The sequence below is a fragment of the Manacus vitellinus genome, unplaced genomic scaffold (assembly GCF_001715985.3).
Source record: "Manacus vitellinus isolate BGI_N305 unplaced genomic scaffold, ASM171598v3 scaffold_26_pilon, whole genome shotgun sequence".
Taxonomy (NCBI): Eukaryota; Metazoa; Chordata; class Aves; order Passeriformes; family Pipridae; genus Manacus; species Manacus vitellinus.
In genome coordinates this window covers 11,755,088-11,768,672 of record NW_021939960.1, presented here as the reverse complement: position 1 = coordinate 11,768,672, position 13,585 = coordinate 11,755,088, and the positions used below count along the sequence as shown (strand labels likewise).

Sequence of the window (13,585 nt, the reverse complement as noted above, 5' to 3'; positions counted from 1 at the left end):
GGAGTGAACAGTTATTGGAATCATTGCTAATCACTCTTAAAATTGGATCAGTTTGCTATAAAACTGCTTGGCAGCTCTGAATAGGGACTAACTGTTTTTAAGCAGTTGGAGAAGCCCAAGTAAGCAAATCCTGCAAAACTGGGGAATCTTTCTCTTTGCTCTCAGACTTTCCCAGTTGAATCTGCAGTTGGAGATGACACATTCTGTTATTGAGTTTTTGTTTCTAGTTCACTTTCATGATTCAGCATTTTCAGCTGTCAATAGTTTTAAGATAACCTGCAGCAGGAATAAATCAGGTTTCAGTGCCTGAGGTAGATTCAGACCTGAAGTGAGGGACTTATCCCAAAAGTGGGCAAGGCTGAATGTTTATGCAGTTGATGTTAGTCAAGGGAAGTTCTGTTACATATCTGACTGACTTAAAATCCATGGACATACTTCTGAGAAGGATATTGAAGGTATATCTGAACTGGTGCACAGAAAAAGAAGAAAGTTCCGAAGATCTTGCTCTATATTTTACTTATGTGCTTTTTTTCCTCCTGTTTCTTTTAAATAGAAAGATTGGGGGTTTTTTGTGCTGCCACCTATGATTCCTCCTTGTAAGAAACATGTTTATTTTGGCTGTATTGTGATGCAGTAAACAGAAGTGTTTTCTTCCAGTTAAAATTTACTTCTGCCATGTAGGCACGGAAGGCCCTGGTGTCGGTGTGTCAGAGGAGAGACAGAGCCCTGCTGAGAGCAGTGCTGTGACCATCATCTATAATCCTTATGCATCCCTTTCTATTGAACAGCAAAGACAAAAGCTGCCTGTTTTTAAGGTACAGGAGTTCTTTTTGGTTTATTGAATCTGTTGTATGATGTCTGGCTCTTACATCTTTATTTTGAAAGAGCAGTATAGAATCACTTTGCAACATAAAATAATAATTTTATGACCATAATTTTATGCTCTCTAGTGGAATTGATCGTTCTGTTTGACAACTGTAACTGACAGTTTTAAGGGCTTTGTTGATGTATATTATTTACTAAATATTGTACATGCCATTTATAGATTTTAAAGGACTGTTTAGCTTTTGGCAGTGAGCTCCATGTAAAAGGAAGTTACTGTGTCTGTTGGATATATAAATATTGTAATTTTAATAATTTTCTTATTTTTATACTGTTTTTTATGTTGAAATGTCATCTCTTTCAGCTAAGAAATCATATACTTTACCTAGTGGAGAACTATCAGACTCTGGTGCTCATTGGGGAAACAGGTTGTGGGAAATCAACACAGATTCCACAGGTAAGTGTCTGTTTAGCTTGGTAAAATCAGGTATTCTCCCAGGGGATTTTACATGGAATAATAAACAGGACCAGGAAGAAGCACATAGTGTGGAGAACTAACACCTTGTTGTATCCACACCATGAGCAGTGCCTTTCTTACCCCCACTGTTTGTTGCAGTACCTGGCAGAAGCTGGCTGGACAGCTGAAGGAAGAATTGTTGGAGTGACACAACCTCGTCGGGTTGCTGCTGTTTCAGTGAGTGTCCAGATTTTCCCACTGTGTTGTTCATTGTAACGTCCAGTTTATTTGGTTTTGCTGAATAGCAGGAATCACAACTGCATGAGGTCCTGAATGAATAGACTCTCCTGCTTATCTTCCTCACAGAGTTGCTGGTGTTATACTCTAAATGCAACCTGATTAGTGGGTCTTGCCAAACATTCCAAGTCCAGAATTGCAGATGTAGAAGCTTTGAAGTAAAATTGAGTGATGTTAGCAGAACTGTGTATGGAAAGTAGGGCTGCACAGGGCTGAGCTGTTATTGATTTGGGACTAGAACTGTGCTTGTGTGACCCTTATCTTCTTTTGCAAGGTGAAGCAGTGATGCAAAGCTGTGTGAAGTAACGTATCAGTGGAAGAAAGAAGGGGTTGTGTACCTAGCAAATCATAGTTTTTTTAATCTTTGTTCTGTGTTTTTTGTTGGGTTTGTGGGGTGTGGATTTTTCTCTTTCCCCTTGTAAAAGTGTTGGGCAAAAAAGAAACAGTTTTATTGTGAGAAGTCTTTGCATATACGTGGTATGTCTTGGAGAGCATAATGTCAGCTGGATGTGCTTGGAGAAGGAGGAGATGCTGAGGGCAGTGACTTGTGCTCTCTGCTAATAGTCTGCATCCAGTGCTCCTTGTCTTCATAACTGCTGCCAGATGCTGACTTCGTGGGTGAAGTTTCTGCTGCAGTGTTCTTTTTGTACACAGAACTGAGGTGCCATCCTGAACCTCTCATTTTGCCTGTTCTTTAGAATATAATAAAGTGTATCTGCAACCAATCAGCTTCTACCTCTGGTAAAAATGTAGTAGATTGAGCAGCTGTACAATTTGCCCTTTTAAATCATCCTATATTTTTTGACCAGATCCAACATGGTTAAAGGAACACTCTCTAGCAGTGCTCTGCATCTTGTGCTTTCAGTCTGCCTGCAGTGTCCTCCCTTTTCTCCTTCATAGGACATCCAGCTGACAGAGCACAGTTCTACAGGAGATGTTGTGTGTGCTGCAAATGACTTCTCACAGCAAACTCAACTCTCTTTTCCCTTTCATATCTTGCACATTATTTTTAAGCCTGAAATAAAAAGATTATTCAATTCAGGCTTAGTATATAGACACAGTAGGATTATTCTTTAAGAATGTTGTTGAAAACAGCCTGGACTCTGGCTGTTGCAGGGAGATGAGAAATATAGTTGCTGATTTATTGCTTTGTCTTGAACTGAAGGTGATCTTTCATCTTCATAGGTGACTTATCTGCTCTCCCCTGGGGGTTGTCAGAAACAAAGATAGGTCATTGCAAAGGTATAAGGCATAGTTTAGAAATTCCTGAACTTTTGCTTGTGTTACCGAGGCTGACAGTTATCCTGAATTCTTGGGCTGAAGGTGATGGAGTGATAACATTCCAAGTGAACTAATGAATTCACTCCCTGTTCATATGGCTTAGAGTGTCACTCAACTGAAAGTAGCTTGTTCTTGGAATTCTGCTGGGATTAATGTATGTATCGTGAAGTTTTATTTTGTATTTAGATGTCTTTGTAGCTTGTTTATAATAACCTCTTCTCTCAGGTTGCAGGCCGAGTTGCTGATGAAAGAGGTGCAGTGCTGGGACATGAAGTTGGATATTGCATTCGGTTTGATGACTGCACAGATCCACAGGCTACAAGAATTAAGGTGAAACATGAACAGTGTGTGGTTGCTCTGAGAGGTTTGGCTGAAACTCTTCAAGTACTTTTGCAGAATTAATGAGAACTTTGTGATGCCCAGTCAAGAGAATAGGTAGCATTTCAGCTTTCCAGCTGAGTACCCTAAAAGTGTGCTTGAAATGACTGTGGCTGTCCAAACCTTAATAAAGTGAGTACATGTTCTATTCTGATAGTCTGACAAGCACCATCTAAAAGGCATTTTCAAGGTATGGCCAACTGTTGGTTCTGTGCTGGTGTGACCTGCACATCACTCAAGGGCATAGTGAAAGGCTGCAATGAATCACAGATAAAAAGTATCCTCCCCACCCTAAAAATAGATTTGGATTAAAAGCACAGATAAAACCCAAGATGAGTAGGCTAACTGAGATAATTTGGTGTGGATTAAATACAGCTTTGCAGCTTTTCTTCAATGCTGTGAGCAATGTTAATGCTGCTTGTGTTGGTACAGAAGAGGGTTTATGTTTTAGTTGTGCTGGAACAGCAGTGATGATGAATGAGAAAATTTGCTTTTGATTTTTTTTTTTCTGAGTCTGGTATCCCTTTTACAGTGAAAGAAATTGAGATGCTTGTTCACAAATTGCAGCTTTTTTTTTTTTTTTTTGGCGCGTGATGATTATTCATTTAGAGTTGGAAATTTGGAGGGTTTTACCACCAGTTCTGGCCTAGTTCAAGGCCACAGTTGGAGTCACAGTTCAAACTACCTTTTGGTGACTGTATAAGGCTGGTTTGTTTCCACTGTCCAGTAGCAATAAAGTATTGAAATGTTGCCTTTTATTGAAATGTTAAGGTTTGTGTTCTGGTCAGAAGTGTGTGGTAGATATTAAGGAGCTAGCTTTGAGAGAGCCCAGACTGGGTTGGCACACAGGATGTTACTGATGGAGCAGGTTTAGCCAGGTACAGACAAGAGTGAAGAAACTTCTATTGCCATCCAGTGCTGTCAATCTGATTTATTTTTAAGAACAAAAATAACTAACTTCAGAAATTCCATACTGATTAAAAAGCAATCACTCTGCTTATCTCTGTGTTAGCACTCAGAAATACATATTTGGCTTCCATAGCTGAAAACGAATCAATTTAATAGAACATAAGAAAATTAAAGGCAAGGAAAAATTTAGGCAAAACCCAAGAAAATCATCTTTAAAACTTACATGGCTGATCAAGGCTACCGAAGAGGGTTTTTTTTTTTTACATTTTTCTTTGTATTCACTTTTAGTTTCTAACTGATGGTATGCTGGTGAGGGAGATGATGACTGATCCTTTATTAACAAGATACAGGTAAGGAAACATGGAATGAATGCTTGCTGAAGTGTAATTTGGTAAACAACTGCATTCTTTTACCTGTTATTATAGTGGTTATTATAGATTATTAGTGGCTATTAAATACCTCAAAATGTGAAAATTATTGTAGATGTTTGACTTTTTATGTTGTAAAGACTGTTTGAAAATCAGTTGATCATTGTAGCACCAAACCCAGTAGAATCTTATGTTGTGGTTTTGGAACAAAAGCTAAATGGGCCTCATGGAGCCTGCATTGCTTAATTTGGTAGTTCTAAATTCACTTTTTCTTTCTGATGCTAACAAATTTTTAAAAATCAACAAAAAACCCAGGCTTTTCTGGTATCTAGAAAACTGATGCAGTACAGTAAACATAGACCTTTTTTTTTTCTACCTCTTTCCAAAAACTAAAGAGCAGTGTGTATGTACCATGTGGTGTTATCTACATTTTTCTCCCTGTTTCATTGCTGCAAGTCTTTTTAACTTCCAGCTTTTTAAGTGAATTTGAACAGTAGTAGTCCACCAGCAGATTTCAAATAATGGTATTTCTAGAAGATAGGAAGACACTGATTCTAGTATCAATCAAATAATTTCCAAAATCTTATCTTTCTGCTTTATTCACAGTGTCCTCATGCTGGATGAAGCTCATGAAAGGACTCTTTATACAGATATTGCCATTGGCTTACTAAAAAAGGTTATTCTCTTTTAATTCGCAGTTCTCTGTAATTTTTATTCTTTAATGTTAATACAGTTCTCTGTAACTGTTTTAATTTTCATACTTTTCATGAAACTTCTGATCCTGATGGCTAATAAGTGAATCCATTTGAGGGAGGGCGATAGCTACTTCCTCATTTATCCTGCAGCTTATTGTACATGTCCACTCAGGATCCTCGGTGTCCTCCCCCTGATGCTGAAATCTCTCCTTAGATGATGATACCAGAAAGACAGTGTTCATTCTGCTGCTGCTGATCATGTGAAGTGATCTGATAGGGGGTTGTTGCCAACTTTCAATCTACTAAAGATCTGACTCCCACCAGAATTTAAGAGTAAATTATAATGATAACAGACTGAATTCCTTTAAAATGAAAATATAAAACTCCAAACAGTCATCAGGTTTTTAGGTCTATGGGGTGATATGGGTGCTTCATTCATCAGCTGTCTTGTAGTTTCCGAGTATTTTTACGGAGAAGTTTCTGGTAATCTGGATGCTCTAAAACTTGGTTCTAGCCTTGTGTCTTAGAAAATAGTTTTGACTCTGGTTGTTGTTGGTCTCTGTCCCAGGTTCAGAAGAAACGTGGGGATCTTCGACTCATTGTGGCTTCAGCCACCTTGGATGCAGAGGTACAGCTTATGGATTTGGTGTGAAATTAAGTGACCTTAAATGGCATCTCCACTGCTTTTTGTTCTCTGTGCTGCTTGTGAAGCATCACTGTGAATTGGAGAGGAAGGAGTGCAGGAAAAAGCCCTGCTGTGGTTAAATTGCTGTGTTTGATTTTCATTTATTAGCAAACCTGGAATTGAGTTTAAATATGAATCTGCTTTTCATATGTTGATACCTCCTTTCTTCTTGGTGGTGGTGGTGTATAAAAAGATGTTCTCTTGGCTTAATCTTGACATCAGTTTAGTTCTGATTTGAGTGACCGTAGACCAGTAAAAATAAGTGATAAATGAGTAGATTTAATTTCACTGAGATCTTACTAGTTCCCTGATTGGCTTGTAGCCTGTAGAAACTTAAGTAATGTACTAAAAACATCGTTAATTTAATTTTGAGTGTGAACAGAAGAAGAATTCTCTTACATCTGAGCAGTGTTTCATCCAGCCCTGTGTTCTGTCTGTCGCAGCAGCAACAACAGGAGCTGCTGTTTAGGGAGAGCACATGAGCCTGTGCCCCTGTTGTGAGTCTGTTCTCTCTGAGCTGCCTCAGCATCTGCAGTGGTTGTAATAGTGATATTAGACAGCACATTCCTGCTGTTTCCTTCTAGTATGTGTTTATGGACCTGCTGTTTGCTAATTTGTCTTTGCTTCTGCTCCACGGAGCTCTAAGTCTCCAGGACACCATGTGAGAGCAGTTTTCAGAAGTTTGCCACCTGCTGTCTAATGAAGTACTTTATTTAATTTCTTTCAAACCTGCTAGTATCATCAAGGATCTCCTAGTTCTAGTAGTGTGGGATTTGTGTTTTAAAAAAAAACCACCCCAAACCCCAGTTTTATATTTAGTTTGTCACCTTTGATTCTGTAAACCTCTGCTGTGTGCCTTCTCAACCTTCTGATCCCCAAGCACAGCCCCAGCCTTTTCAGTCTCTCCTCATAAGGCAGCTACTCCATCTCCTCTTTCACATCCGTTCCTTTTTTCCATTCTTCTCCTAACTCTGCTGTCCTTAATGAGATGTGGTGGTGAGAGTGCATATAGCACTGAAGATGTAGGTACCCTGAGATTTCCTTAAGTGGCAAGTACCATATGCCATAAATGTTGATAATATGTTGTGCTTTGGTAGTGCTTTGCATTATAATGCAAAATTTTAACTGCCAGAAATCACCTTTCAAATAATTTACAGTTAATATGAAAGTAAGTTAAAAGGAGCAAAATGATTGGTGTGACCATATAAACATTTGTTTAATACAGAAAGTTTATGGTTATCTCTATAGCGATTGTAAAAGTTGAGATGAATTATTTGTGTACTTAAGTTCATTTTTTTGCTGTTATTTATTGAAAATACTTCATGGCAATAAATCTAAATTTATGAAGGTGTCTCAGAAAATAAATAGAAAAATCAAAAACTTATGTTAATCTACCTAACTCTGCTTTTACTAAGGGAAATGTTGGTGTTCAGTAAGAGCTGGAAAATCATTCAGCCAAAAATGGATGAGACTATACAAGCCCTACCCAAAACTTTTCTCACCAATCATTTAAGTTCTTCTTAGCTTTGACTTTGTTAATGTGATAGATCCAACAAGATTTAGATTTTTGCTTCTCAAAGTAATAAACATGCAAGACTGTATTTGTTCTATACACCTGAACCCCAGGGAGAATAGAAGGCAAAAAAATCAACCTTTCACATTTTTTAGTTGGTGCTGTCAGATTTATGAAGTAAACATCCAGGTAGTAATTTAACTGCTTCATGGCTTTAGGTTTCTCCGTCAGTTCCTCCAATTATCAAACTGGAAGTGGTTTTGTTTTTATTTTAACACAGAAATTCAGGGATTTCTTTAATCAAAATGATACCAGTGACCCAAGCAAAGATACCAGTGTGATCCTTACTGTGGAGGGGAGGACATTTCCAGTGGACATCTTTTACCTACAGAGGTGTGTTCCTGTCTGATCTTGTCAGTGGGGAGATGCAACTGTGGTATCGTTTTGTCTGGGTTAGAGCTCAGAAATTCCCAGACCAATCGTTAAGGAAGGCATACAATTCAATTTGGGAAACATTTGGATATTGCTCATACCAGGAGATACCTTTTAAAGCTTACTGTGGTATAAAAGAAATAAATCAGTTGCTGAAGGCTGGTTGCCAAGGATGCACCATGAGCTAAATGTGGTGTGGGTGATGTCTGGTGTCCAAAGCTGCTCTGTTCTTTTTGGAGGGGAGAAGTATGTACCCACTTTTCTGCTCATGTCTCTGCTGTTTTCTCTCCCTGTAGCCCTGTTCCAGACTATATAAAATCAACTGTGGAAACTACGATGAAAATTCACCAGATGGAGAATGATGGTGATATACTGGCATTTTTAACTGGCCAGGTATAGACATCATCAATTCTTTCTTGTTTTACTGTGCTGTATTGTGGGCTTTGTGAAGCCTCCTCAGTCTCCTGCTTTCCTTAGTTGTGCTTACTTTAATCTTGGTAAAGATGACAAACATTTCTGTATTGATGGGGGCAAAAAGATGAGTCCCAAAGACTTACAGAAAAAGTATGGCCTAAATTTATCAAAGCTAGTGATGGATGATAGTTTTTCTCATTTAATGCTGTATTTTTTCAGCCTTGTTACTGGGTGGAGCAGTGTATGGTTTGTTGGTACCAGTCACACATACACAGCTGTTAAATTGACAGTGAGTTATCATTAATAGTTAAAGGGAATGGAATTTACATTTGTTAGGCTTAGCATCTGAAATGTTTGACAGGAAAACAAATTGCTATGAGATAAAAATTTACTGGTTTCTTCTGCTGTATTTATGCTTGTCAGCTCACTTTGCAGCTGAAAAGAGCAAATGGGAAGTAACTTGTCATTTTTCCAGTGAGGAGCCACCTTGAAGAGCTTCAAAACCATCTTGCATATTTTCAAAAGAAAGTCCTTATTCCCATTATTGATTTAACTTTGGAAGAATGAATTTGATACCTCATGTTTGAACATTTTGTTGTATGTGTTAAAGAGTGAGATGCCACAGTTGAGATTAAATGTGAAGTTGAGCAATAGGTGTCAGTGCTGTTCCTGTGTCATTCCTGATCCAGTCCCACAGCATTCTGCACTGTGAGATAGACAGGAAAATATACCTGCTTTCTCCTGAACTTTGTTCAATCCTCCCCTTGTGATTTTGCTTATGTATTTGTGGTGTGACATTGTCTCAAATAACAAAAACCATAAGTATTTATATATAGGTATATTTAATATGAATAGCAATTTATGTAAGAACATTTAAACATTGAAGGAGCTAGTCAAATCCTGGAGTTTGGACAAGTAAAATAATAGTATTTTTGTGTATTTAGGTGATAGCTATGTGAATATTAAAGTGAAACCTCTCTCTTTCTGTGCCCTGTGCTGCTCTGGCTCTAGGAGGAAGTGGAGACTGTTGTTTCCATGCTCATAGAACAGGCTCGGGCCCTTGCTCGCACTGGAATGAAAAAACACCTCCGTGTTCTCCCCATGTACGCTGGGCTGCCTTCTCCTGAGCAAATGAAAGTGTTTGAGAGAGTCCCTCACACTGTCAGGAAGGTGAGGCTATTGTTGTGTCTCAGTTTCTACCACCCAGAAGGGTGTCTGCGTCACACAGATTGGATTTATCAGGTTCACATCATGGGACTATTGCAAATGCTTATTGAGGGAGACCACCTGTCAGTTTTCAAGCTGGTGAACCACGAACATGCTCCCTGGCTTCCCTTTTCATATTTGATCACTCCTACACGTCAGCTCTCAGTCTCCCGTCTACCTCATCAACGTTGCACTTTTTAAGTGTCTTCATCCAGTTGCATCTTCTTACACTCTGAACTCCTCTGCTTTTACCTTTTTGTATTTTTTTTTTTGTGATCTAAAAGTCTGTGGCTGTTTTCCACCATTAATGGAAGATTTAGTGCCAGAGCAGGTAAGTGCCGTAGTTTCACCTAAGAAACAAGATAAGACTTGATTTTAGTAGAAAAAAATCTTTGTTTTGACTTCTGCAAGTCTTGTTTGGACATTTAATGTCACAGGAGTGTATAATTGGGTATGATTAGTGCTTTCTGCTTAGGCAGGGCCTGTGTTGGGGCTGAAATAAGCTGACAAAACTACACTGGGGTGACTTGATAAAATTCTTATACCTGCTGGAGGCTGACAAGTGAAATTGTTCATCTGGCATGGGAGAATATTGAATATAAATACTTCTTTTCTCTCCAGGATATGACATTAGTCAATTAACTTTCAACATCTGCTTCTTAATTTCAGGTGAAATAAGGATTAAATTTCACACTGTCTGGGAACAATTATTTTTAATATTTTAGGACATAACTATAAGGGAATCTCTGCAAGAATGCTGAACACTGAATGCTTGATCAACTTTGTTCCCTTTCTATCCCCCACCTCACTCCAGTGTACAAGGAACAGTTCAGTATAACTGAGAAGCAGAAAGAAAATATTTTTAGTTTGCTACATGAGAACACTTGATTTACAGTTAGTTAATCTTTTTCTCTGCAAACACTGCCAATGATTTTCTCTGCAAACTCTGCCAAGTTCTTTTTATGAAGAGAGAATAAATTTGAATAAGAAACTGATTGTGAAGCTGTGAAAACTGGGCTTATTTCAAGCTGACAGCTCTTTCTGCTTCTTGTACTGTATCCTTTTGTACTCTAGAGTGTTTAGTGGAACTGTCATGTCTGAGGCCTTTCACTTGGCTTGTATTTGAGCCCTGGTGCACTGGTGCAAAGGCCTGCTGGTGTAATGGAGGTTGGGGAGTTCAGCGTCCTCGCTGTGTCCGTGCTTGCAGGTGATCGTCGCCACCAACATTGCTGAGACCTCCATCACAGTTCATGGCATTGCATTTGTGATTGACTGTGGCTTTGTGAAGCTCCGGGCCTACAACCCCAAAACAGCCATCGAGTGCCTGGTGGTGGTGCCTGTGTCCAAAGCCTCTGCCAACCAGCGGGCAGGACGCGCGGGGCGGAACCGCTCCGGGAAGTGCTACCGCCTGTACACAGGTCAGGGCCGGGAGGGGGAGGGAAGGTGAACTTGCTGCTCTGACTGCCGTTTTTAGTCACAATGGTTTTAATTTTAGTGTTAGATTAAGGAGAACTAAACTTTCATCAAGAGAAAGAAATTTCCCTTTGTTATTCCTCTGGCTTATTTAGAAATACATTGTTCATATGTGCTAAGCATTGGAAACTGAATCCTTTTATGAATCAGAAGCACAAATTGAGCAGGGTCAGCAATTAGCAACCTGTTATGTTAATGCAACTCTTAAAGAAGTTTGTTCTTTAATGATTTTTGGTTTCTGAGCGGTGGCTTCAATTTATAATATTCACCAGGGATGCTTTCTTTAACTAAAGTCTCCATTAGACTGTGCGTATAACAAAAAGGCTCTGGAAATACTTTGGATAACTGAGGGAAAACTTCTTTGTGTCCCTTTTTTTTCCTAGGAATAGCAACCAACCCCAAATTCTTCCCTTAAATCAATGACCCTGGCACTGTACAAAAATTACTGTTACAAGTAAATCTCTTGGCCCCTTGCAGTGTCCAGAAAGCTGCAGTCCAAGTGTCTGTTCTCAGCTTTTTGATGAGAAAAGGCTTTACAGCTGAGCACTGCCATTGCTGATGTGCCTCAGGTCCCCTTTAGTTCTACTGGAGCTTTACGACTGAGAGAGATCAAGCATTTTCCTTTAAAATGTGTATGTGCTTGCCAGCAGTTGCCACGTTAAACCAAGACATGACTTATAGTCTTAATTTATGTGTCGAGTAAGAATCAGGAGACAATGTGTGCTGGATAACATCCCAAGCTTACATAGCTTTGTAAGTGTTTTACTGGAGAAACTGTGACTACACTGAAGATATTTTTGTGTGCTCAAGAGCTGGTCTAGTGAGTGTTTTAAGGAGCAATTTAAAGGAGGAAAAACAGAAAAGAGAAGAAAGTGCACTGAATGGAAAACAGCAGAGAAACGTACACTGTCTTTATCTCAGGGAAGGTTTGAGATGGACCAGAGACAGAAAAGAGTTCTGTAGAAATTAAAATAATGTAGCATGTGCCTTTTTATTCACTGCAGAAGAGTCAATGGAAGGTAAAAGGCTTTTGACCTTATATGAACTATTTTTCCAGGCTTAGACTTTATAGTGAATGTGCTTTTAAAAGGCATTCTTAAATAAAATGGTTTTTTAACCCTTATCTCTATTTTAAATATGTATTCTAAACCTCCTTTTGTTTGAGTAGTTACTAAAAATAGTGTCCTTATACCGAAAACATGCTGGTTTTGAACTTGTCCGTGTCCCTTCTTTAAAAAAACCTTTTTTGTAGCATTTTGCACTCCACCTTTTATTTTCTGACAAAAACATTACACAGAAGAGAAATAAAGCATTTCCAGATTTCTGCAAAGAATTTATAGCATTTTATATTGAGATAGGGGTGGGTCAGCTACAGAAAGAGCTGTGTAACCAAACCTATTGAATTTCTATTTAAATTGAAGTATCATAAAATCATAAAATTGGAGAAAGATCATCTTTGGGTTAGAGATCGTCTTTTAACACTTGTTAAGTATTCGTTTGTGAGTTCATGTGTGTAATTTAAACTTGAAATGGGTCTGATTCTGTCGTGTTGAGTGCACGGAGTGGGAGTTGAAGCTCAGTTTCCAGTTGCTTTGTTTTCTCTCACAACAGAGGAGGACTTTGAGAAGCTGCCCAAGGCCACGGTGCCGGAGATGCAGCGCAGTAACCTGGCACCCGTCATCCTGCAGCTGAAGGCTTTGGGCATCGACAATGTCCTCAGGTTCCCCTTCCTTTCGGTGAGTCCCAGGCTCTGTAATCTTTCCTTAGGGTGAAGAAAGATCAGTGGATGACTTGCTGATTTTCCAGAGAACTATTCACTGTACCGATTTGGAAAGCACAGCTCACTGTCCCCTGTCAGGCAGCAAAGTGGGCTTCTGGGAATCAATAGTGCCAATAACCTGTGTGACAACTTAAAAATGACTGTTCGTGTTCCAGAGTTTGCTGTTAGAAGTGTTGAGAAGTCAGGGAAGTCTTAGAAAGACAAACTGTGAGGTTCTGTAGAACTGTAGCTATAGTCCCTTTGCACTGAATTTGTGAAGAAGGAAGAGAGTGAAAGCTCTTTCTTCATTCTGCAGAAATAGAAAGGTTGGTAGTTAAACAAGGATTTTGTAAAAGAGAAAGATGTATGAATTTTTATGAAAACTCATGTGTTTTATGCTGATAACTTTAATAAATGCATGTTTTCTCTTCACAGCCACCTCCTGCACAGTCAATGGTGCAAGCTTTAGAGTTGCTGTATGCTTTAGGAGGTGAGAACATTATGCTTTGCTTTATTTGCAGTTTTATTACAGGGGTTATGAAAAAAATTGTAATTTGTATTTGGTGATTGGATGGGCATTAATCAAGCTTTCATTTGAGCACTGTGCTTTGAAAAAGAGGAACACAGCCCTGACTGAGGGAAGCTTTTTGTTGGTGGGTTTTTAAAGTGTACCTCAGTCTCTTCTGGATTTACTTTTCCTTGTAAGCAATCAAAAGGCAGCAGTAACATTCTTTGAGGAACTGGAAATGTATTGCATAGAGTATAAACTAGAATTGAACTGTTTAGATTGGGTACATGAGTATTTATAGCTATCTTCTGTGTATTTCCTTGCAGTTTCGTGGGGGGAAACCAACTCCTTGGTAGGGCTCTGAGCTGATGGGAGTGTTTGTTCACAG

The 13,585-nt window shown here is 38.9% G+C and overlaps 1 protein-coding gene across 3 annotated transcripts in view; it reads left to right on the top strand.

Annotated features, from left to right (window-relative positions):
* Positions 1-13,585, top strand: part of DHX35 (DEAH-box helicase 35) — a 28,100-nt gene that overhangs the window by 1,312 nt on the left and 13,203 nt on the right. For all 3 annotated transcript variants that reach the window (XR_001920854.2, XM_018074007.2, XM_018074006.2), the window contains exons 2-14: positions 682-815; positions 1,187-1,279; positions 1,439-1,516; positions 3,083-3,187; positions 4,433-4,494; positions 5,119-5,188; positions 5,776-5,835; positions 7,686-7,798; positions 8,134-8,230; positions 9,263-9,421; positions 10,665-10,875; positions 12,542-12,666; positions 13,125-13,179. Coding sequence is in view for 2 of the 3 variants with exons in the window: in XM_018074007.2 (XP_017929496.1) it covers positions 682-815; positions 1,187-1,279; positions 1,439-1,516; positions 3,083-3,187; positions 4,433-4,494; positions 5,119-5,188; positions 5,776-5,835; positions 7,686-7,798; positions 8,134-8,230; positions 9,263-9,421; positions 10,665-10,875; positions 12,542-12,666; positions 13,125-13,179 (1,362 nt within the window). In the remaining variant the exon portion in view is untranslated. The remainder of the gene's footprint in view (positions 1-681; positions 816-1,186; positions 1,280-1,438; positions 1,517-3,082; positions 3,188-4,432; positions 4,495-5,118; positions 5,189-5,775; positions 5,836-7,685; positions 7,799-8,133; positions 8,231-9,262; positions 9,422-10,664; positions 10,876-12,541; positions 12,667-13,124; positions 13,180-13,585) is intronic.